The 22,118-nt window shown below is 44.9% G+C and overlaps 1 protein-coding gene across 1 annotated transcript in view; it reads left to right on the forward strand.

The window, feature by feature from the left end:
* Positions 1-22,118, forward strand: part of DDX4 (DEAD-box helicase 4) — a 169,409-nt gene that overhangs the window by 49,199 nt on the left and 98,092 nt on the right. The window contains exons 6-7 of the mRNA XM_073622831.1: positions 11,679-11,714; positions 13,364-13,405. Coding sequence (XP_073478932.1) covers positions 11,679-11,714; positions 13,364-13,405 — 78 coding nt within the window. The remainder of the gene's footprint in view (positions 1-11,678; positions 11,715-13,363; positions 13,406-22,118) is intronic.

The raw sequence follows: 22,118 nt of genomic DNA on the forward strand, positions 1-22,118 counted from the left end.
TTTCAACATAAGGGTTTATTCTGAAAATGTTAAGTTGGTACAAATAAAACATTTACAGAAAAAAGACGTTTTAAAAGATAGACAATTTACAGCCAAAAAAGAAATAAGGTAGAATTGGGGAGGAAGAATACTTGCAATTAATGTCCGAGGGTCGATCAGAGTTCGATCGATGAGCTGGATAAATCAGTTCTCAAACTTGGCAGATGACCATTGTCTTGGCATCTCCTCTTTTCTGTCAAATCAAAGGGGGGTGCTGACAGCGACCAGTGACCATTTGTCTGGTCATCTTGTTTAGGGCTTGGTTGCTGGGAGGTGTGTACACTTTGTGATACATATTCATATCTCTGCGTCTCTACTGTTTATAGACTGCAAATATCCATATTGTTCAGCGTGAGATTTGCTTCAAAACAAATATAAACATGCCATGTCTCTACTGTCTAGTCTACTTAGGAGGAATAAGGGGTACCAGTGGTTTCCCATAGAACAAGAGAGGATACTCCCTGAATGGGACTTTGACAGACCACCAACTCAATGATAAAAAAATATATCTTTAATGACGAGAATAAAAAGACAAGTGTCGTCTACACATTGCATAAATGTATAAAATACATCACATAGAAATCAAAACAAAAAAATAGATGCAGATACAAATCAACATATGTACTCCTAGGGGTAGTGTACCCTGATGCTCGACGCGTTTCCAGTATTCTGATACCTTCATCAGGGTCTGAGAGTCGATAAATTAACATATGTATTTAGTTCTAGTAGAATGATTCCATATTTGAGAAGCACCAAGAGCAAATAAGTCCCAATAAACCTGTAAGGTGGACGCTAGACCACAATGACCGAATCCCAATTGCACTATATCTGCAACATCAATAAAGATTAATGGAGAGAGCATAGGACAAGCTGTTGTACAGGCCTGAAGTATGGGCTGAGTGACAAGCGGATAATATCTGAGCGTTCCTGGATAGGAGTGTCCTGTAGCGATCAGATTTCGGTGTGTGGCGTGCCCCCTGTGTGTCAGTGCCTGCTTGGATAACCTTACACGGTTAGCCAAGCTGTCATGGCTGCCATACGGCAGCCCCAAGCATATACAATATCTAAGTTATAGCGATATTAAAGCTTTGTTTCTGTTTTAATAAAAAAATAATCTTATACCTGTTCTGTGCAGTGGTTTTTCACTGAGCAGCCCAGATCCTCTTCTTGGGTCCCACACCGGCGCTCATGGCTCCTCCCTTCTGCCAGCTACCCCCACAGTAAGCATCTTGCTCTGGGGCATCCAAGCAGGCGCGCATCTGAGCCGCGCCTCTGTGTGGCCATTCACACATGGAGCCGCCTCTCAGTCTCCTGATTGGCTCACTGGCTGTGATTGACAGTAGCTGGAGTCAATGGCTCCCACTGCTGGCAAAAGCCAGTCAGTAGTGTGAATCCCTGGAGAGGCAAAGCTCTTGTTGACATTGCTGGATAGAGAGGGGGCTCAGGTAAGTATTGGGTGGCCCACTGCTGCCCACATTTTTTTTTACCTTCATGCATAGAATGGCTCTTGAGATGTTCACCAAAAAAAAAAAAAAAGATGAACACACCACACCCTCCAGTCCCCTTCACTCCCGTGGATGATTGACTTTCACTGCCTTTTTCTATTAGCTTGGGGACATTGGGATGGATCAGAGTGATATTGGTTGGCCGAATCGGTCACGAGTCAGCACTGACCAATCGGAATCGCTTATTCTCCTGGCATCCCTAAAAGGGTAGAAGACTGCTGCTTTTAAATACCCAGACAACTGCACCGGCTGTATGGGCTGTGAAAGCTAATCCACGGAGGTAAATGCTGTGGGGACCTGGGAGAAGGAGGGTGTAGTCTGTGTAATCACTTTGTTTGTTTGTAAATGGAAACTTGCACTTAAAGCATTTGTCTGCCCTTGCTTTATGTAACCATTAGGGAGGAAATGTCAAATGGGAGTTAGAATTTTACCTGTTAAGTATTTTCCCCTCCCATTGTTATTGGAGACTGAGAGCTTCTCTTATGGGGCGTACACACGGTCGGACTTTTCAGCTACAAAAATCCGACAGCCTGTCCGACAGACTTTCAACGGACTTTCGACGGACTTGCGGCGGACTTTCTAACGAACAGACTTGCCTACACACGATCACACAAAAGTCCGTCGAATTCTTACGTGATGACGTACACCGGACTAAAATAAGGAAGTTGATAGCCAGTAGCCAATAGCTGCCCTAGCGTGGGTTTTTGTCCGTCAGACTGGCATACAGACGAGCGGATTTTTCGACCGGACTCGAGTCCGTCGGAAAGATTTGAAGCATGTTTCAAATCTAAAGTCCGTCGGATTTGAGGCTGAAAAAGTCTGTTGAAAGTCCGGAGAAGCCCACACACGATCGGATTACCAGCCAGCTTTAGTCCGTCAGCGTCCGTTGGACTTTTGTAGACGAAAAGTCCGACCGTGTGTACGCGGCATTAGTGTGTCTTTGCTATCCACTCTTTAATACTCACAGGGTTACGCATGCCAAGGCCCTTATTTTGAATTTAGTAGAGCCAGTCATGGCTTTAAAAGAGAGATATGGCTTTTTGTGCCAGTTCACACCAGACGCAGTACTGTGCGCTTTTTTTTTTTCTGCACAAAATGCATGCCTAGTGTTTTCAGTGTATTACAATGGCTCTAGTTCACACCATGCAGTCAGTTTCTGCACCGGAAACTGACTGCATGGTGTGAACTAGAGCCATTGGAATACATTGAAAACACTGTACATGCATTTTTAGTGCAGGAAAAAAGCACACGGAACTGCGTCTGGTGTGAACTGGCCCTTAAAAAAAAATAATCATATTCCCCTAGTTGGCTGCAGAACTGATCCCAGCTGCATCTGTCCCCTGCTGACTCTAAGGCCAAAAACAGCGATCCATGACCACTGATCGCTCTGCTCTGTCTTCAGCCTGCAGAGAGCCGGGACTGTCAGTCACCGACTCTCTGCCCCGCCCCCCCCTCCCCCCAGTGCTGGGCTGTTGAATGGGTGGGAGCGGCTGGCTCAGTGGCTCGTTGACAGCCTGGCCAGGTGCCAGTCAAGATGTTTGGGTGGATCACGACTGTAAAGTTGACTTTTTTTTTTCTGAGCCTGGATCAGCTGAGTGTCGGTCAGCACTTACTGGGATCATAGGAGAACATAGCCAAAATAGCTTTTGGCTATAGTTTTTCCTTTACCAGGTCACATGACCTTGGACCCTCCCAACTCCCTAATTCTTGTTTCATATTTTGACACCTTAAACCAGCAGGGTGCAGTTAAATTTGTAAAACACTGCTGTGCTTAATAAATGTTTGTTTCTTTATTTGTTGTTTTAAAGAACACTAATGTACTGTCTAAAGATCATGGTAGAAATTTATTTTTTTTGTTTTTTTGTTTTTTTTTGGTTTTTTTGCATTGCTGTTTGAAATCAGCAGCTCAAAAAAAAAAAAAAATCTAAGACCTGCTTCTGGTTAAAAAAATAAAATTGTCTATGCAAGTCCAGTTTGACATGGATCTCTATTGTCTTCATCTGTATATAACCTTTAGAAAGTGCATGTCCTGTTAAAGTGTTTCTCTTCCTGGTTATCACTGGGAGTGGATTATTTGCATACAGCCAAGACAGCTGATTGGAGGAAAGGCGCACATACCCCTCTCTCCTCATAGGCATAGGATGAAAGGATTATGCACATCTCTGCTCTTAGACAGCAAGCTGACTGCTGTTCTATTTATAGCAACCTCCCCTGACGCACACTACTTCTATTTCCTGTCTAAGAAGACCACTATGGGACATAGTTCTTTGGAGAGAGATTACGAAACACTGCAGATAGATGTGCCCAGCTCAAATTTCATGAATCTGGTTTACATCCGCTTTAAGATATTTAACAATCTTGGATGTGTAACTTTTTTATAGTATTTTTAAATCTGAAGCATTAAAGATCTACATGATCCCTACCAGGTATTGTTCATTCACTTCCTGTACTAGGCTGGAAATCTTCTCACAAATAAGATTTTGCATTGTCACCCTGCCATGGGTTTTTGAAATTGACAGTGGCTTTTTTTAACCCATATAAAGCAGACATATGACGTATTGTTGCCAGGAATGACACCCTTAGAAATGCCATGCAGCCTTTGGAGTGCACATAGATCAGAAATGGATACAAGGCTGCTTCAGGAAGAGAATAATCAGTAAAATGCAATGAAATGTGAAAAAAAAAAAAAAAAAAGAAACCAACAATTTTAAAGGAAATCAAATCCGTTTACCAGCTTGCTTTTAGCAAGCTGACATTCAGTTATGGTTTGCATCTACTAAGAATATTCTAGCCATATTCGTAATATTAAGGCGAGGTGCCCAACTTTTTTTTCAAAGAGGGCCAGATTTAATGAAGTGAACATGCGTGTGGGCCGACAATTTAGCCTGACATTCTTTGAACCATTAAAATTCGGTCTAAATGTGTTTATCCGAGCACTAATACACTGCCCAACAAAAGTTCTTCTGCCTTTGTGGCTGTGTGGGGTGAAGAGATGAGCTTGGACTTGTTATTAGGATATACCATATTTATCGGCTTATAACACACCTTCACTTCACCTTAAGAGGGAAGTTTCAAGAAAAAAAATCTTACATTTTTAAATAAAGAACTGTGAAGCAAAATAAGGGTCAGTGCCCATGAATGCAGCCCCGCCGTTGCCATGAATGCAGCCCCGCCGTTGCCATGAATGCAGCCCCGCCGTTGCCATGAATGCAGCCCCGCCGTTGCCATGAATGCAGCCCCGCCGTTGCCATGAATGCAGCCCCGCCGTTGCCATGAATGCAGCCCCGCCGTTGCCATGAATGCAGCCCCGCCGTTGCCATGAATGCAGCCCCGCCGTTGCCATGAATGCAGCCCCGCCGTTGCCATGAATGCAGCCCCGCCGTTGCCATGAATGCAGCCCCGCCGTTGCCATGAATGCAGCCCTGCCGTTGCCATCAGTGCAGCCTGACTAATGCCAATCTGCAGCCTCAGAGGGGACAGGGAGGGAGGCGGGACGCGCGCCAACAGACATACAGGAGAAACTCCTGTTTTCTTGGCAGCCTCTTTAATAGAAAGTCCCGCCTCCTATGATGGACAGAACAGTCGTTCAATGGCAGCGCAGGAGACCGGACTTCTTTTACAGAGGCCGCTGTGTAAACAGGAGTTTCACCTGTATGTACGGCACTTGTCCTGTCCCCTCCAAGGCAAGCCAGCATGTATATCTTGTGGACCCGGCGCTCTGGGATTCGTTGGGGGCCACAAAAAATATTCGTGTCAAAATTACCAGGCGGGCCGTCCGAAACCGGGCCCCGATTAGCCCGCGTGCCGGACTTTGGACATGCCTGTATTGAGGTATCAGAATTTAGCTGGTGGTTCACCAGTGACTATAAAGATATGTTCAAGTTATTCTTAAGTTATTTACTGGGATCTTTTATCTAATTTTGTTGGGAAGTGGCAAGATATGTTGAAATGGCACAAACAACTTTTTCATATAGTTCTTCAATGTGTATAAAACATGATTTTTTGTAACGCTGGCATTGTCTGTTTTTACAAATGAAGCCTCTGCCAATTCGTAAGCAGGTCCTGGAGTCATTTCTTGATGATGACATTTAGAAATCTTAATTGTAAATGGTTGACCATAAAATGTTTAAAACTGCATGTACTGGGGGGCGTGGCCTGGACGGGAATGAGATAGGACGTGAGTGACCAGAGCTCCGCTTGTGGCAGATCCTTTACCCGATATCCTGAGACCCCGAACTAGCCACCCCTTCCGTACTCCCGCGTGTCTGAAGCAGGGTACAGTCTAGACCATGTCTCCACCAAAGAGGAACACAGCCGCCTCCTCGTCTCTAGACAGGTACCGTAGAACGGAACGCGATCAGGAGCGGCAAGATGGCGCCTCCTCACCAGAGCACGCGGCTCCCCAAGCTGACCAGGGAACGGCTGATACAGCCAAGGTGCACGAGGCGATATCCCTCTGCCAATCCACCCTCACAACGAAGTTGGAAGAGGTTAAAGTGGACATATCTTTAATTAGGCAGGACATGACCAAGCTCAGGGAAAGAGTTACTGAGACAGAGACCAGAATTAGCCGGGCGGAAGACACACTCTATCCCCTGCAACAATCTCAGGACGACTTAGAAAATCGCGCCCGCAGATCCAACCTACGCTTTATTGGTCTCCCGGAGGGCTCAGAGGGACCGGATCCAGCTACCTTCCTAGAAAAGCTCCTAATCTCCACATATGGCAGAGAGGCCTTCTCTGGGACATTCGTAGTCGAGCAGGCTCACCGTATGCCGGCGCGCCGCCCACCTGAAGGGGCCCCGCCGCGCACGTTTATAGCGAAACTGCTAAACTTCAAAGACCGCGATGCGGTACTACGCCTCGCCAGGCTGAAGGGTAACATCCCATTCCAGTCGGGACACGTGTCGGCTTTCCCGGATTTCTCCGCCGAAGTACAGAAACAGCGGGCCCGGTTCATGGAGGTAAAAAGGCGCCTTAGGGCTTACCATTTGAAGTACGCCATGCTCTTCCCCGCCCGACTCCGCGTAGCTGGAGACGACCGTGCTTATTTCTTTGAGGACCCAGTGCAGGCTTCGGAGTGGTTGGACCATCGCGATGCTGAGCGGAACCGTCCTGCCCAAGACTGATCTTCAAGCAACGGTATGTAAAGATGAGACTCTGTGATAGTACCCTAGCTAATACATTCATATGCAATCTACCCTCACCTAAACCTCTGCAACATGCGATGGCTTGGCAACGCCAGACGCTGCAACCTCACCCTTGGAATAACTTTCCGCCCCATTGTAAGTTGGCGTTCAGGGAACTGCCTGTTGCACACTCCTGCGCCTGGAACTGTACCCATGCTTCAGCTATATACAGGCCATAGTCTGACAAAACCGCCACACAGAACATGGGACCTAAATTAGAGCTCTACTGGGCCTTGCACTTTTCCATCTTGAGGATGCATACGCACAAGGATGAACTACCACCCTGCGGCCCTCTCTCCTACTTCATAGGAACTTACGCTAACCCATCACCCATGAAAGCAGCAAGGAGAAGATCAGAGGTCACAACATGAAATACAGGGGATAAGTAGCTCTTAACCCATGCGATATATATTTCAGGTTGTTTACAATTTCTATATGCCACAACCGGAAGAGAGAACGTCTCCCATTCTCAGTTTTAACCCGGTGTTAGTTTGCCCTTATCAAAAGGTTTAACCCTCTACCAAGAGTGTAGCCGAATAGGCCTCCACTGCGGATGTTAGGGTTGTTGTGCACTACCTTGGTTCATAAAGTTTGCATAATGTTCAAAGGTAGTAGCACTAGTTTTGGGCTTGATGTCCCAGCTAAGTTGGGGTGGCTGAGGGCTGGGAGGGGGTAGGGGAAATGTTTCAGTTATTTTTAAAGAACATGGATTTTATTTTAATGCAACATAAGAAGCGTGAACATAGAATTCACCTAACACTGATACGATGCCATAACTCAAGATTTATTGTATTAAATGTACATGGACTTGCTCTGGAAGGTGGTCTTGCGCCGACCTCACATAACTGCATGTCTGTTAGATGATGACTGACATCAAGTTTCTGACTTGGAACGTCAGAGGAATCCGAGACAAGATTAAGCGCACCGCGATTTTCGGATGCCTCAAGTCTTATCAAGCAGACATAACAGTACTGGTTGAAACGCACATCACAGGCCAACTCCAGCTGGCAATGAAACGCCCATGGATAGGTTGGGCGTATCACACCACTCATTCTCCCTACTCCAGAGGGGTATCCATACTCATTGCCAAAACAGTTTCGTTTGGACTTGTGTCGGTGCGGACAGACCCCCAGGGCAGGTTCATTTTTCTGCAATGCATAATTTGTGGCTCGCAATACCTACTTATGGCCTTCTATATTCCTCCACCATATAATTCTAGTCTTATCAATGAAGGCTTAACATACATGGCACAGTACCCTACAACACCTGCTATATGGTTGGGTGACTTTAACGAGGTAGTGAACCCCACTTTGGACAGACTACGTATGCAACAAGGAGGCCTGGTCCCGGATACCACTAGATTTGGGCGTCTGCTACGTGACTTTTCTCTAACTGATGCGTGGCGCTGCAGACATCCACATACTCAGGCCTACTCATGCTTCTCAACGACACATTCCTCTATGTCCCGAATAGACCTAATATTAATCTCAGACACTCTTATACCATCCCTTACGGAATCTGGGTACCACACTAGATCCCTCTCGGACCATGCCCCTTGCTGGGCCACTCTGCGCATTGCTCCCCACGTGGGGCCCCGCAACTGGCGTCTACATTCCTTTTGGCTTTCAGTACTTGATGACCAGGAGGATATTAGCTCGGAATGGCAATTCTATTTCAACACAAATCGCGACACCGCCCCAATGGGTATGGTATGGGAATCATTTAAACTACACGTCCGTACGATTATCTCCCATCGTGTAAACAGACTGAAAACCGCATCCAAACTCAAACTGACTCAGGCTTCCGAAACAACTAGACACCATCACCAGAGAATTTAGCTTAGACCCAACACCTGCCAAAGCATCCCTGCTTAAACTAAGAACGAGAGTTCTAGACCAACTCCTTTTTGAAAAAGCTAACCAGAAACTTCTCTTTTCTAAACAACGGGTATTCGAGCAGGGGGAACGGGCGGGCAAGCTCCTGGCATATCTAGCAAGACAAGACATGAGCCCCCCAGTAGTGGTTTCTTTGAAGGACCCTCAAGGCACAATAACATCGGACCCAGAAACGGTAACAAACATTTTTCGTAGATATTATGCTGATCTATACTCTTCTAAGGTGGGGGCTGCTGCGCAGGAGACCCAGGCCTTTCTTCAGAACATACCCCTTCCTAAATTATCATTGTCCCAGATGCAAGAAATGGAGGCCCCAATCTCGACTGACGAGATAGCGGCCGCGATAGCTTCGTTGGCTCCAGCTAAAGCCCCTGGACGAGATGGTATTCCCCTAGATTTCTACGCCACCTATTCCGAAATCTTAGTTCCTGAATTGTTAAAACTATACAAACATATCTTTGAGACTGGGTCTCTTCCACAATCCCTTAGACAAGCAGTAATTGTAGTGATCCCCAAACCAGGCAAAGACCCCCACTATCCAAAGTCCTACCGCCCAATCTCGCTCCTTCAGGCAGACATCAAGATTCTAGCCAAAATATTAGCCCTCTGCCTTAATCGTATTATCCTATCCATAATTCACCCCGATCAAACGGGGTTCATGCCTGGGAAAAATACAGCTATGAACCTGCGTAGGCTTTATATTAACATACAAGCAATACATGACACCGTCGGGGACAGAGCAGTGGTGGCGCTAGACGCCGCCAAGGCTTTTGATTCCGTGGAGTGGGAGTGCCTTAGGGGGTTCGGTTTCGGTCCTAACTTTATCAAGTGGGTACAATTATTATACTTCTCACCGGAGGCCAGTGTACTCGTGAATGGGAGGACCTCGACACCTTTTCCACTGCAACGGGGAACCAGACAGGGGTGTCCACGCTCCCCACTCCTATACGCCCTGGCAGCTGAGCCGTTGGCTATATCACTCAGGGTACACCCAGACATTCGGGGTCTTAGGCTGGGGAATCTGGTGGAGACGGTGAGCTTATATGCAGACGATATGCTGCTATACCTGCAAGATACCGGCCCGTCCCTCCAGGCTGCCCTACAGACTATAGAGGACTTTGGTAGACATTCAGGTTTGAGTATAAATTGGACCAAATCACAAATTATGCCACTGGACCCAACAGCACCCACACACCCCTCCGCATCCTTCCCCTTACAAAGAGTAGCATCTTTTAAATACCTTGGTATACAGATCACTAAAGAGCCCTCAGAATTTCTCCCCAACAATATCGAGCCACTATTTGCATATTTAAAACTGCGCACACAAGCATGGGCAAGACTCCCATTGGGAGTTATGGGCAGGATTAATCTATTCAAAATGGTACTTCTCCCAAAATTCTTGTATATAATGTGGAACTCGCCAGTTCTTATCCCTCTTAAAACCTTTAAAGCAATAGATCATATTCTTAATTCATTTGTATGGGGAACCAGCTGGCACAAGTTGGCTTGGCACACTTTGAAAAACCCGACCTCTTCAGGTGGAACGGCTCTCCCAGACCTACATACATATTATATATCGGCACAACTTTCACACTTATACCATCTCCACAAAACTGATAGCATTAGATACCAATCCTTGACTTGTAAGAAACCAAATTCAGCTGCCCACTCCCCTCTCCAGGTGATTCTTAGAGGCAGAGGCAGTGGGAGGGGCTGGGCTGTTCAGAACCCCCTGTTGCACCAACACAAGAGCATCTGGGAAGGTGCACTTAAACTCGTCGGGGCGGATTTTTTCCACTCACATACACCATTATGGCACAACCCACAATTACCAGAACTGAAAAAACTGTCGGGAGCGACTACATGGGCGACAAAAGGTATAGTGTACCTGTTTCAGGTGATCTCCCCTCTGGGTGTAAGAAGCTTTCAATCGCTACAAGATGAGTTTGAACTACCCTTACACATGAAATTTAGATATATCCAACTACGACACGCGCTGAGAACCCAATTTGTGACAGGATTTCCCAGCATACAAATGCTCCCTATGGTTGATGTAATCATGGGGGATGACCCTGAGAAATTAATCTCCACTCTATACACCATTATACGCACACGTACGGTAGCGAGGGTTATCGACACAGCTAAGCTCAGATGGGAGGGGGATATTGGCCCAATAGACGACTCGGACTGGGATGAGATACTGGAAAATGTTAAACAGGTGTCACCTAGACTTTCGGACCGTCTTACCCAATTATATATTATCCACAGGTCTTACGCTGGCCAGACTAACAAAATTTCGCCCCGACCAGAGCCCTGACTGCCCAAGGTGTACAGACAACCCATGTTCTTTCTTCCACCTGCTCTGGTCCTGCCCACATATCCAGAGTTACTGGGTACAAATCATCAAATTTCTACATGACCAAATGGGCTCTCCAGTACAGGTGGATCCCAAGTTATGCCTTATGGGACTGCTCCCAGACACCACAATCGAGAAATACCAAGCCACATTCTTACAGGAAACTCTTTTCTGTGCTAGAAAAGTAATCGCCAAATACTGGATGCGGCCTCACTCTCCCTCAATCCAAAATTGGATTGCTGAGACCAATAAGTCACTGCCCAACAAAAAACTGCTATACAAACATAGGGGATGCCCGAACAAATACAATAGAGTATGGGATAGATGGCTTGAAACTAGCGAGACTTGTACGGAATAGCCTGATGTAAGCATGATATAAGGATGTAACGTAATTATGATAAACTATACAGTTTGAAATACTTTCATATCCCATGGTATACTAGGATAACGAAACAGGATTAATAAAAGTAACTAACGCTTTAATGTCACGATATTGCATGTAATACAATATGTTACTAACAAACCCGAGATACATTGTGAACATATCTTTGTTTGATGTGCAATACATTTCACGTCTGTAACTGTAAGTTGTATACGATATCTATGTATGTCATAAATACGAATAAACATGTTCTTTTAAAGAAAAAAAAAAAAAACTGCATGTACTAATAAAATATCTTTTCCCCTCCAATAGGCAGAGGTCGAGGTGGATTTGGTACATTCGGCAGAGGTATATTTCTGAGCCTTTAGCATTTTCAAATAAGGGCTTCCCTTGCTTTATTAGCATCTGGGACTCCACTTTTGAAGTTGACCCTCTGGAATTCACCCCTTAAGAAAAACATGACTAAGATGGGGTCTAGTTTAACCACTTAAGCCCTGGACTATTTGGCTGCCCAAAGACCAGATCACTTTTTGCGATTTTGCACTGCGTCGCTTTAACTGACAACTGCGCGGTCGTGCGATGTGGCTCCCAAACAAAATTGATATCCTTTTTTTTCTTAATTTTAATTTTTTTTACTAGTAATGGCGGCGATCAGCGGTTTTATTTTTTTTATTGTGACTGCGACATTATGGCGGACAGATTGGACACTTTTGGCGCTATTTTGGGACCATTCACATTTATACAGCGATCAGTGCGATTAAAAATGCATTGGTTATTGTGTAAACGTGACTAGCAGTGAAGGGGTTGACCACTAGGGGGCAGTGAAGGGGTTAAGTGTGTCCTAGGGAGTGATTCTAACTGTGGGGGGTGACTATGTGTGACACAACACTGATCACCGCTCCCGATTACAGCAAGCTATGATCAGTGTCCTGTCACTAGGCAGAACGGGGAAATGCTTGTTTACATAAGCATTTCCCCGTTCTTCCTCTCCATGAGACGATCGTGGGTTATTGCGTTCCCGCAAACTGTCAATCTGCCTGTACGTACCCTTCTGCCGATGTATATCGACGTGAGGCGGTCGGCAAGCCGTTAAAAACACACAAGAAAAACGAAAGAAAAAATCACCAGTTACTTTGTAGGAGAAATGTACTAAGCTAAGACCATGTGACTACCTAAATGCTGTAACTTTACACACCACATGGATACGCTTGCTTTCCTCTATTGTACATCACAGGATGCAAAGAAACTTTTTTTAATCCTTACTAAGCGGGTTATGCACCACCTACAGGTTATTGAACACTGGCAAGAAAAGACAGCAAGTCCTCCTCCAAGGAATACATTTTTTTTTTTGCCAGTATCTGACTGTGATGGCCACTGTTTTACACCTCTGCAATGGTTTCACCTTTACCAAGAGACCATCCAAATCCTTTCTTACAGCTGTCCTGCTCAGAAGAATGGTACCCAGACCCTGAGCTGGATGAAGATGTGGGAATAGCTTGTATTATTGCAGGTTGGCATTGGACCTGGCATTTATGGAACCCTGTGCATTGTTTGTTTTCCAGGTGTATTCTGGTTTGTTGCTTTACAGGTTCAGGGCAATGGACCCTGGCATGGGAGATGGAGATCTTTAAGACCCTCTGGATGCAGTCTGCCATGATGGGTGAGGATTCCGGTCTCTTTAGCAGTGTCCAATCACCTGTAGATGGTGCATAACCCTGTTTACCAAAGATTTTTAAAACTGATCTGTGTTCTGTGATGATGCTCCCGAGAAATGGATTTTACAGGTAAGTCAAAAATTCAATTTTTTTTGCAAGAGATTTTGCAATGGCAAAACTTTTTTATATATAATATTATATATATTTGGTAATATTTTGTATACATTTTTGCAAATGTTACCTGTTAAAAGTCCCAGTTTTTTCCTACACTGAAATATTCATGAAGTCTGACAGTGCTAGTTTAAGGACTTACTAATTATACTATCTATTATGCTTTTACAGATTCGAATGGTAACCAAGAAAGTGGAGAATTTACTAATGACGGTAATTCTGTGTTTGCTTATACTTTGCTCTTTTAAAACAGTTTTTATCTTTCATGTTTGAAATTTTTGGGAACAATGTTGCATGTAAAATTTTAAGCCTTACTTTAAATTGTGATCGACATGCTGATAAATAATAACTTATTCCACCACTAGTGGGCAGTGATATAAAACAATACAGGATTTTTCATGAGTCTGGCAAAAAAAAAAAAAATTACCGCAGATGGTTTTGTTGCTGGTGGAGGAAAAATTATATTCTGTCTGTGGTAATCCAATTTGGTTGTTGGAGGAAATATATAAGTGATATGTCTGGTAATCAGATTCTTAAACTATAAATACTTGTAATATCCAGTTTATGGTTAAGTACAGCTTTACAAAAAACACAATGCTGTCTCAGATAGCAATATAGTATCTTTAACCGGTTCCCGACCGGCTCACATCTTTTTGCGGGGGAAGAATGGCACCCCTGCACATACCTTTAAGAGCCACCAGAGGGCGCGCGCCGCCGGAGGCACGTGAGCTTGGCCAGCAATCGCGTGCACAAGAGCCAACACGGGGATTTGTGTGCGTAAACACACAAATCCCAGTCCTGTCAGGGGAGAGGAGACGCGTCGTTTCTTCCTCCTAATTAGGAACGACGATATGTCTCCTCCCCAATCAGTCCTATCCGCATAGAGTTAGAACACACTGAGGGAACAATCATTTAACCCCTTGATCGGCCGCTAGCATTAACCCCTTCCCCAACCAGTGACATTTACACAGTAATCCGTGCATATTTATAGCACTGATCGCTGTATAAATGTCAATGGTCCCAAAAAATGTGTTGAGTCCAATCTGACCGTTACAAATCGCAGATCACTGCCATTAAGAGTAAGAAAAAATAATAAAAATGCCATAAATCTTTCCCATTGTTTGTAGATGCTATAACTTTGGCGCAAACCAATCGATATACGCTTATTGCGATAGATTTAATTATTTTTGATGAAAAAAAAAAAAAAATACATATCGGCCTAAACGGATGAGTTTTTTTTTTTTGTTTTTTTTGTTTTTTTTGTTTGAGGTTGTTAAAGCAATATTTTTTTTCAACATTTTTCTTATAGCGCAAAAAATAAACCACAGAGGTGATCAAATACCACCAAAAGAAAGCTCTATTTGGGGGAAAAAAATGATGCAATTTTCGTTTGGGTACAGCGTCACATGACCGCGCAATTGTCAGTTAAAGGGACAAAGTGCTCTTGTCAGGAAGGGGGTAAAATCTTCTGGGGCTGAAGTGGTTAAACCCATATAAAACAAGTTGATCCCAACCTGGTTAAAGAAAACTGGAAATGAGTGCTCCACAATCATCTAGACCTATCACGACTATTTACTTTTTTTGGAAATATGAAAAAAAAGTGGATCAGCCGCACCCCACTCTTAGCTCCTATTGCCATTTTTGTGAACCAAGCGACTGCATACAACAGTGTTGTATGCAGGCACTTTGACAACTAATAAGTACAGCAGGAGGAGCTAAGAGTGGAAGTGCGATTGATGCATTTTTGTTTTGTATTTCTGATGGACATAATCATTATTTTTTATTTAAAAAAAATTGCTATAATAACCTCGAATTAAAAAAAAAAAATCTTCAGTTTAGGCCGATATGTATTCTACATATTTTTGGTAAAAAAATAAATTAAAAAATTTTACTTAATTTTTTTTTTTTTTTTTTACATTTTTTATTTTTTTGAACACTTTTATTCCTATTACAAGGAATGTAAACATCCCTTGTAATAGGAATCTATTTGACAGGCCCTCTTTATGGGGAGATGCGGGGTCAATAAGACCCCGCATCTCTCCTCCAGGCTGGAAAGCATGAGATCGTGAAAAAAAATTCACTGATCTTCATGCTTACATCCGCGATCGTGTCTTTGTTGACATCTGGGATATCCGGGACAGCCTCCAACGGTCATAGAGATGACTGGTGACCATCTGGTCATCGGAAATCTCTATCGTCGTCATCCGGCGCCGGCCGATTCTTTCTCCGGGCCCCCGATGGCACGGGAGAGCCCGGAGAAGCACCGGTGGGGTGGGTGGTGTCCCCTCCCGTCGCCTATAAGAATGCTATGATTGTTCTTATCGTGCACAGAATCGCCTGCTGGAAAGAATGATATCTGAATGATGCCTGTATCTACAGGCATCATTCAGAGATCCACACTCAAATCAAGGACTTTTTTTTACTATGGCCCGGTTTTGAAGTGGTTAAGTAAACCTGTTGTGCCTACAATGTACACCTGAGCAGCAAAACTGGACAGAGCAATGGAAGAAGGTGGCCTAGTTTGATCGCGTTTTCTTTTACATCAAATGGATGGCCTGGTGTGTGTTTGTGCGTCGCTTACCTGGGCAAGAGACGGCACCAGGATGCACTTTGGGAAGAAGGCAAGCTGGAATGCTTTGGGCAATGTTCTGATGAGAAACCTTGGGTTCTGCCATTCATGTGGATGATACTGGACACTTGCCACCTACCTAAACATTGTTGCTGGCCAGGTACATCTCTTCATGAAAACAATTCCCTGATGGCAGTGACCTATTTCAGACAGATAATGAACCCTGCCACACTGCAAAATCGTTTAAAGGATAGTTTAAGGAACCAACATGGAGTTTGAGGTGTTGACGTTGCCTCTGAATTCTCCAGATCTCAGTCCAAACGTGCATCTGTGAGATGTACTGGAAAAACAATTCTGATCCATGGAGGCCCCACCTCTCAACTAACGGGACCTAAAGAGACACTAAAGGTTTAATTTTTTTTTAATTAAAATTAATAAACCTGCTTTACTCACCTGCTCTATGCAATGATTTTGCACAGATTGGTCCCGAACCACCTCTTGTAGGGTCTCAAACCAGCAAACTTGGCTCCTCTTCATGTGCTATGGGGGCACACAGTGCATGCTCGCTCCCAGGCTGTGTGTGTCTATAGAGTTGTGCTTCAAAGACACACAGTTATGTTTAGCTCCGCTTCTAGTCTAAGCTCGCAATCTTAGAATGTTATACAGGATTTATATAGCGCCAACAGTTTGTGCATCATGTTACAATGTAGAGGGGGGGATAGCACAATTACAATACAGGAGGGTCCTCGTGGAGCTTAAATTCTAGGGGGGAGGGGAGGTACAAAAGGTAATAGTTGTGGAATGGTCTGGTGGGTACAGTTCTTAAATGGGTGTGGGATAGGCTTCCCTGAATAAATGCGCTTTCAGGGATCTCCCAAAGGTAAACATGGTAGGGGCTGTCTGGACATACCGGCGAAGGGAGTTTGAGGATGGGAGAAGCTCTAGAGAAGTCCTGGGGGTGAGCTTGGGAGGAAGTAACAAGGGGGCTAAAGAGCAGGAGGTCTTAGGAGGAGCGCAGAGTATGATTTGGGTGATATCTGTAGAATGAGGTTGGTGATGTAGCTGTGTGCAATGTTGTGGATGGCCTTGTATGTTGTGGTTAGTATTTTGAATTTTATACGGTGGGGTAGTGGAAGCTATTGAAGGGATTGGCAGAAAGGAGCAGCAGTCACGGATCGGTTAGTGAGGTTATGAGTATTGCAGCAGCGTTCATAACGGCCTATGTAAGGGTAGGCCAGTGAGGATTGAGTTGCAGTAGTCAAGGCAGGAAATAGCCGAGGAGTGAATAAGTTCTTTAAGGAAGGGGCAAATTCTGGAAATGTTGTGGAGGTTAAGTTGGAAAGATGTAGCCAGCGCTTGGATGTTGGGGCTGACGGAGAGGTCGTAGTCTAGGATTACACCCAGCACCCTGGCATGTGTGGAGGGACCAATGGTTGTGCCGTTGATCTTAAAGTGGTGTTCCCATTATAAAAAAAAATTTAAAAGTCGCAGCTACAAATACTGCAGCTGCTTACTTTTAATAATCGGTCACTTACCTGTCTCAGGGTCCAGCGATGCGGGGGATTGAAGCCCTGCTAGGCTCCCCCTCCATTCTGCAGCACCGGCAGTGTAACTATGGGCTCCCACAGCCGGGCACCCACTGCGCATGCGGCGCCGTGATTGGCCGTGCAATGATCTGGGACCTGTCGCGTGTCCCAGATGATTGACAAGAGGCAGGGGGCAGAGCTGAGCCCTTCCTGCGCCAAAGGGAAGTGATGTCAAGAGCCCAGGCACTGAAGCAGGCAGACTACAAGGGACCCCCCTAGCAACAGCCGTTTAGAGGGGAGTAAAAAAAAAAAAAATGTCCAAATGTTTTTTTATTTATTTATTTTTTTCAGGCACATTCATTAATTTTTTTTTTTTTTTTGGGTGGAACACCACTTTAATGGTAAAGTCACGGAGAGGGGATTTAAACACAAATTTGAAGTGCTTGGGTTTATTCTTAAATCTTTTTTTACACTTTGTAAACTTTTTTTAAACTTAACTTTCCCAAGGCGTCTTTCAGGACCTGAAAGATAGTGACTCCTCCCACCGGACCATGGGAAACACCTTCTTCCTCCAGAACTTTAAAGGGAGGCCCCTCCCTACCATACCTCAGTTTTTGTGTTTCCTCCGGCCCGGAGGGAACATCTTTTGGTAGGGGAGTCGAGATCTCTTGGGTGCTCCTGAGAGAAGCGTCTTCCTTCTCTTTTTTTTTTTTTCCCCCCTCAAGAGACCCGCTGTCCTCCCCGTCTACCCAGGCATCAGCAGCGGTAGCAATCTGGCTCCTCTTCCCCTCCTGGTGCTCGGTGAGAGCTGCAGATTCGGTGGCCCGCACGGTCCCAGTCCGGTGCAGAGGCACTACGGGAGTCCGGAAGCGGCATGTGAAGCCACGAGTGGAAGATTGCACACCTGCCATGAAAGTGTCAGCGTCTGCAGCGGTGGGGACAGGCACAGGCGCCAGCAAAGCTCAGGTAGGAGGCAGCGGTTAAAGTTTGCCTTTTTTCCTTTACCTGGGTTTCAGTTTCTTTCTTTTTTTTTTTTTTTTTTTGCAAGGGCCCTGTCTGGGCGCCAGAGGCTGACTGGTTTCTTTTTAGTGCACCTGTGTGGTGGTCCTTGTGAAAGCACAGACTGAGTCTCACTAAAAGGTCCCCTGGCTTTTTTCCCTTTTTGTCTTTTCTCACAGGCTAAAAGCTCTGACCCAAAAAAGAGATTTCTTGCAGGGTCAAAATGGGAGAAAATTGGAAAAAAGCCCTATGCAATGCTTGCATCACTTCTTTAGATAAGGAGGAATCAGCTTCTGTTTGTGATGATCTGGTTGCCTCTGTAAAAGAACTATATGCCATGATTCAAACCTTTCGTGACTCATTGGTTAATCCAGCTGCTAGTCAGCCTTCCACTTCAGAGTACTCTTTCTATCGCGGTGTTGGAAGCTCTACCTGAAGACCCTTCAAACAGGGAAGAGCTGTCCCCTGCTCCTTCCGTTAAAGACTCGGATGAGGAGGCTGAAGCAGCCCCCTCTAAATTTAAGCTATCCCTAGAGGAGGTAGATGGGCTCCTTTAAAGCTATTCATTGTATGCTTGGCTCAAGTGAAGAAGGGAAGGAATTATGTCTTTGTGACCGCATGTATGCAGGGTTAAATGAACCTAAGGGGCGGACATTCCTGGTTTACCTGGTCATCTCTGACGCCATTGAAAAAGAATGGCAGGATCCAGAGAGAAAACACTTTTTTTCCAAAGCCCACAAAAGGAGTTTTCCTTTTGATGAGGACCCTTCTGCGGTGTGGAACAAAGTGCCCAGGTTGGATGCTGCCTTCTTCCAGGTCTAAAGATCCACAGACCTGTCTTTTGAAGAAATGGGGTTCTGAAGCATCCAATGGACAAACACATGGATCTTTTGCTCAAGAGAAAGTGGCAATCAGTCATGAGCAATTTAAAGCCAGCAATGGCCACAACATATGTAGCCAGGAATCTGGAATACTGGGTGAACCAACTAAGATTGCATATAGTGGCAGATTCCCCTAAGCAAGAGATTTTAGATTCTTTTCCTACCCTGGTCTCTGCAGTTGCTTATATTGCAGATGCCTCAGCTGAAGCAATTAAAATGTCAGCTAGATCAGCAGCTCTGACAAATGCTGCAAAACGAGCTTTATGGCTAAAAACATGGCCAGGTGATACAGCATCAAAAAGCAAGCTTTGTGGAATTCCCTTTTCAGGTGACCTTCTTTTTGGCCCTGATCTAGATAGTATTCTAGACAGAACTGCCGATAAAAAGACCTTCCCGGTCATAAAGAAAAAGCAGGTCCCAAAATGTATTTTTCGACCTCAAAGTTCAGGAGCAAGACGGCAAGTTTCCGGGGAGAAAGAAAAATTGGTCTGCACAAAAAACGAAAGGTAAATGCGGAATTCTCAATGACTCATCCCTGCGGGTGGGCGGAAGATTTCGAGCGTTTCTTCCGCAGTGGTCAGGGATAACTTCAAATCAGTTTATTCTGACTACTTTCTTGCAGGGCTACACTGTCGAGTTTACCAAAAGCCCCCAAAAAGGTTTCTGATAACAAATACCCCACGAGATCCAGTAAGGGCCCTGGCCATGAAGTCCTCTCTCTAGAGGAACTGATCCAGCAGGATGTAGTAATCAAAGTGCCACTAAAAGAACGGTGGGAGGGGTTCTATTCTCGTATCTTCCTGGTAAAAAAACAGGAAGATTTCGATTTGATTCTCAATCTAAAACCTCGAAACGAATCCATCAAATACAGACAGTTCAAAATGGACTCAATTTTTTCGGTCAGAAATCTGACGCCAGGTTGCTTCATGGCGTCAATAGATTTAAAGGATGCATACCTGCATATTCCAATCTCACCCCAGTCCCAGAGGTATCTCAGGTTGGCAGTAAGGATGGAAGGCATGATTCATCATCTACAGTTCAGGGCCTTACCCTTCAGTCTATCATCCTCACTCCGAATTTTTACCAAGGTGATGGCAGAAGCATCAGCTCCACTTCGTCTTCAGGGAATCGCAGTAATTCCTTATTTAGACGATCTGCTATTTTTCGCCCCCTCAAGGGAAGAATTGCGGAGCAATTTAGGCAGAGCACGCAGCCATTTGGAGTCTCTGGAATGGATTCTAAACCTCCAAAAATCTTCCCTAGACCCATCTCAGGATATTTGGTTTCTAGGTTATATAATCAATTCTGTGGTTTAAAAGAACTTTCTTCCTTTAGAGAAGGACAAAATTCACGATACAGTGTCAATACTGCAGACCAACCAGCGTCAGATGGTAAGACAAGTCATGTCAGCTTTAAGTGTTCTGACTTCATCAATGCCGACCATTCAGTGGGCAAGGCTACACTTCACAAACACGATCACAAATTGGAATCCCTAGAAACTGAGGTAAAAATTCCAACTCAGATGAAGAGGTCACTATGGTGGTGGAAGAGGCAAGATATCCTATCGGAGGGGTTAGTCTGGGCCTTTCCGGTCGAGAAAAGACTGACAACCGATGCCAGTTCCTGGGGTTGGGGGGCCCACTCAGGGAAACTGGTCCAAGAAAGAGGCAACAAGGCCTTCAAACTAGAGAGAGCTCAAGGCGATCGACTTGGCTCTGAAGTCCTTCGCTCTCAGCATGTTCAGATTCTAACCGACAATGCCAGGGCTGTGGCATATATAAACAGGCAAGGGGGTACAAGGAACAAGTTGCTGCAAGTACTAGCCATGGATATTCTTCGGTGGGCAGAGGGACACTTATTGTCTCTTATCAGCAGTCCCCCTAAAGAGGACTGAACAGGGTGGCGGATTTCCTGAGCAGGAACCCCATTCAGGAAGCAGAATGGCACTGAAGAAGTTTTCGCTATGATTGCTGAAAAATGGTAGCTGCCAGAGGTGGACCTGTTCGCCTCAAAAGAGAATGCCCTGGTTCCTCAATTCTTTTCCCTGAACAATCAAGACTGGTCACCAAGGACAGATGCTTTGGGGTATCCATGGAAATTCCATCTTTGCTACACCTTCCCCCCCATTCCAGTTAATTCCGTTAATCTTAAGAAAAATTCAGAAGGAAATGGTACCAACCATCCTAATCACATGCCCTTTTGGCCAAAAAGGGCCTGGTTTTCAACCGTTCTGAGAATGGCGGTCAAACCTTGTTTGCATCTGCCCCCCAGGCACGATTTACTGTTACAAGGCCCAGTAAATCATCCAGAGGTGGCAAGTCTGGTGCTCACAGCCTGGTATCAGGAGCAGCTCCTAAAAAGCAAGGGCTTCTCCAACCGGTTGATTGCAACTCTAATGTCAAGTAGGAAAAAGGTGACAAGGGACTTTTTATTCTAAGGTCTGGAAGGTTTACAATATTTGGTGTAATTCATCTGCCCAGGACCCAGGGAGCTTTGTTTCCATTCTAGAATTCTTACAAAATGAAGCAGACAACGGGCTAGCGGTTAGTACCATTTAAAGTGCAGGTTGCAGTTTTCTTAGAAAAATCTGTGGCCTCGAATCCACTGGTAATCAGATTTTGTTTTAAAGCTCTTACGAGATCTAGACCAGTGCCATTTAGGCCTTTCCCTAAATGGGATCTGTCGGTAGTCCTGCAATCTCTAACAAAGAGCCCTTTTGAGCCTTTGGAAGAAGCGTCTCTCAGATCTCTCACTTTTAAAACTGTGTTTCTGATTGCCATTGTCTCTGCACGCAGGATCATTGAGCTAAATGCTCTTTCAATTACGGAACTTTATTTGTCTATTTTTGCAGATAGTTGTACTAAGGACAGACCCAAAATTCTTACCAAAGATAGTTTCAGTGTAGAATCGTGCTCAAGATATTGTACTAACAACCTTCTGCGCTAACCCAG

The sequence above is a fragment of the Aquarana catesbeiana genome, linkage group LG01 (genome assembly GCF_042186555.1).
Source record: "Aquarana catesbeiana isolate 2022-GZ linkage group LG01, ASM4218655v1, whole genome shotgun sequence".
Lineage (NCBI taxonomy): Eukaryota > Metazoa > Chordata > Amphibia > Anura > Ranidae > Aquarana > Aquarana catesbeiana.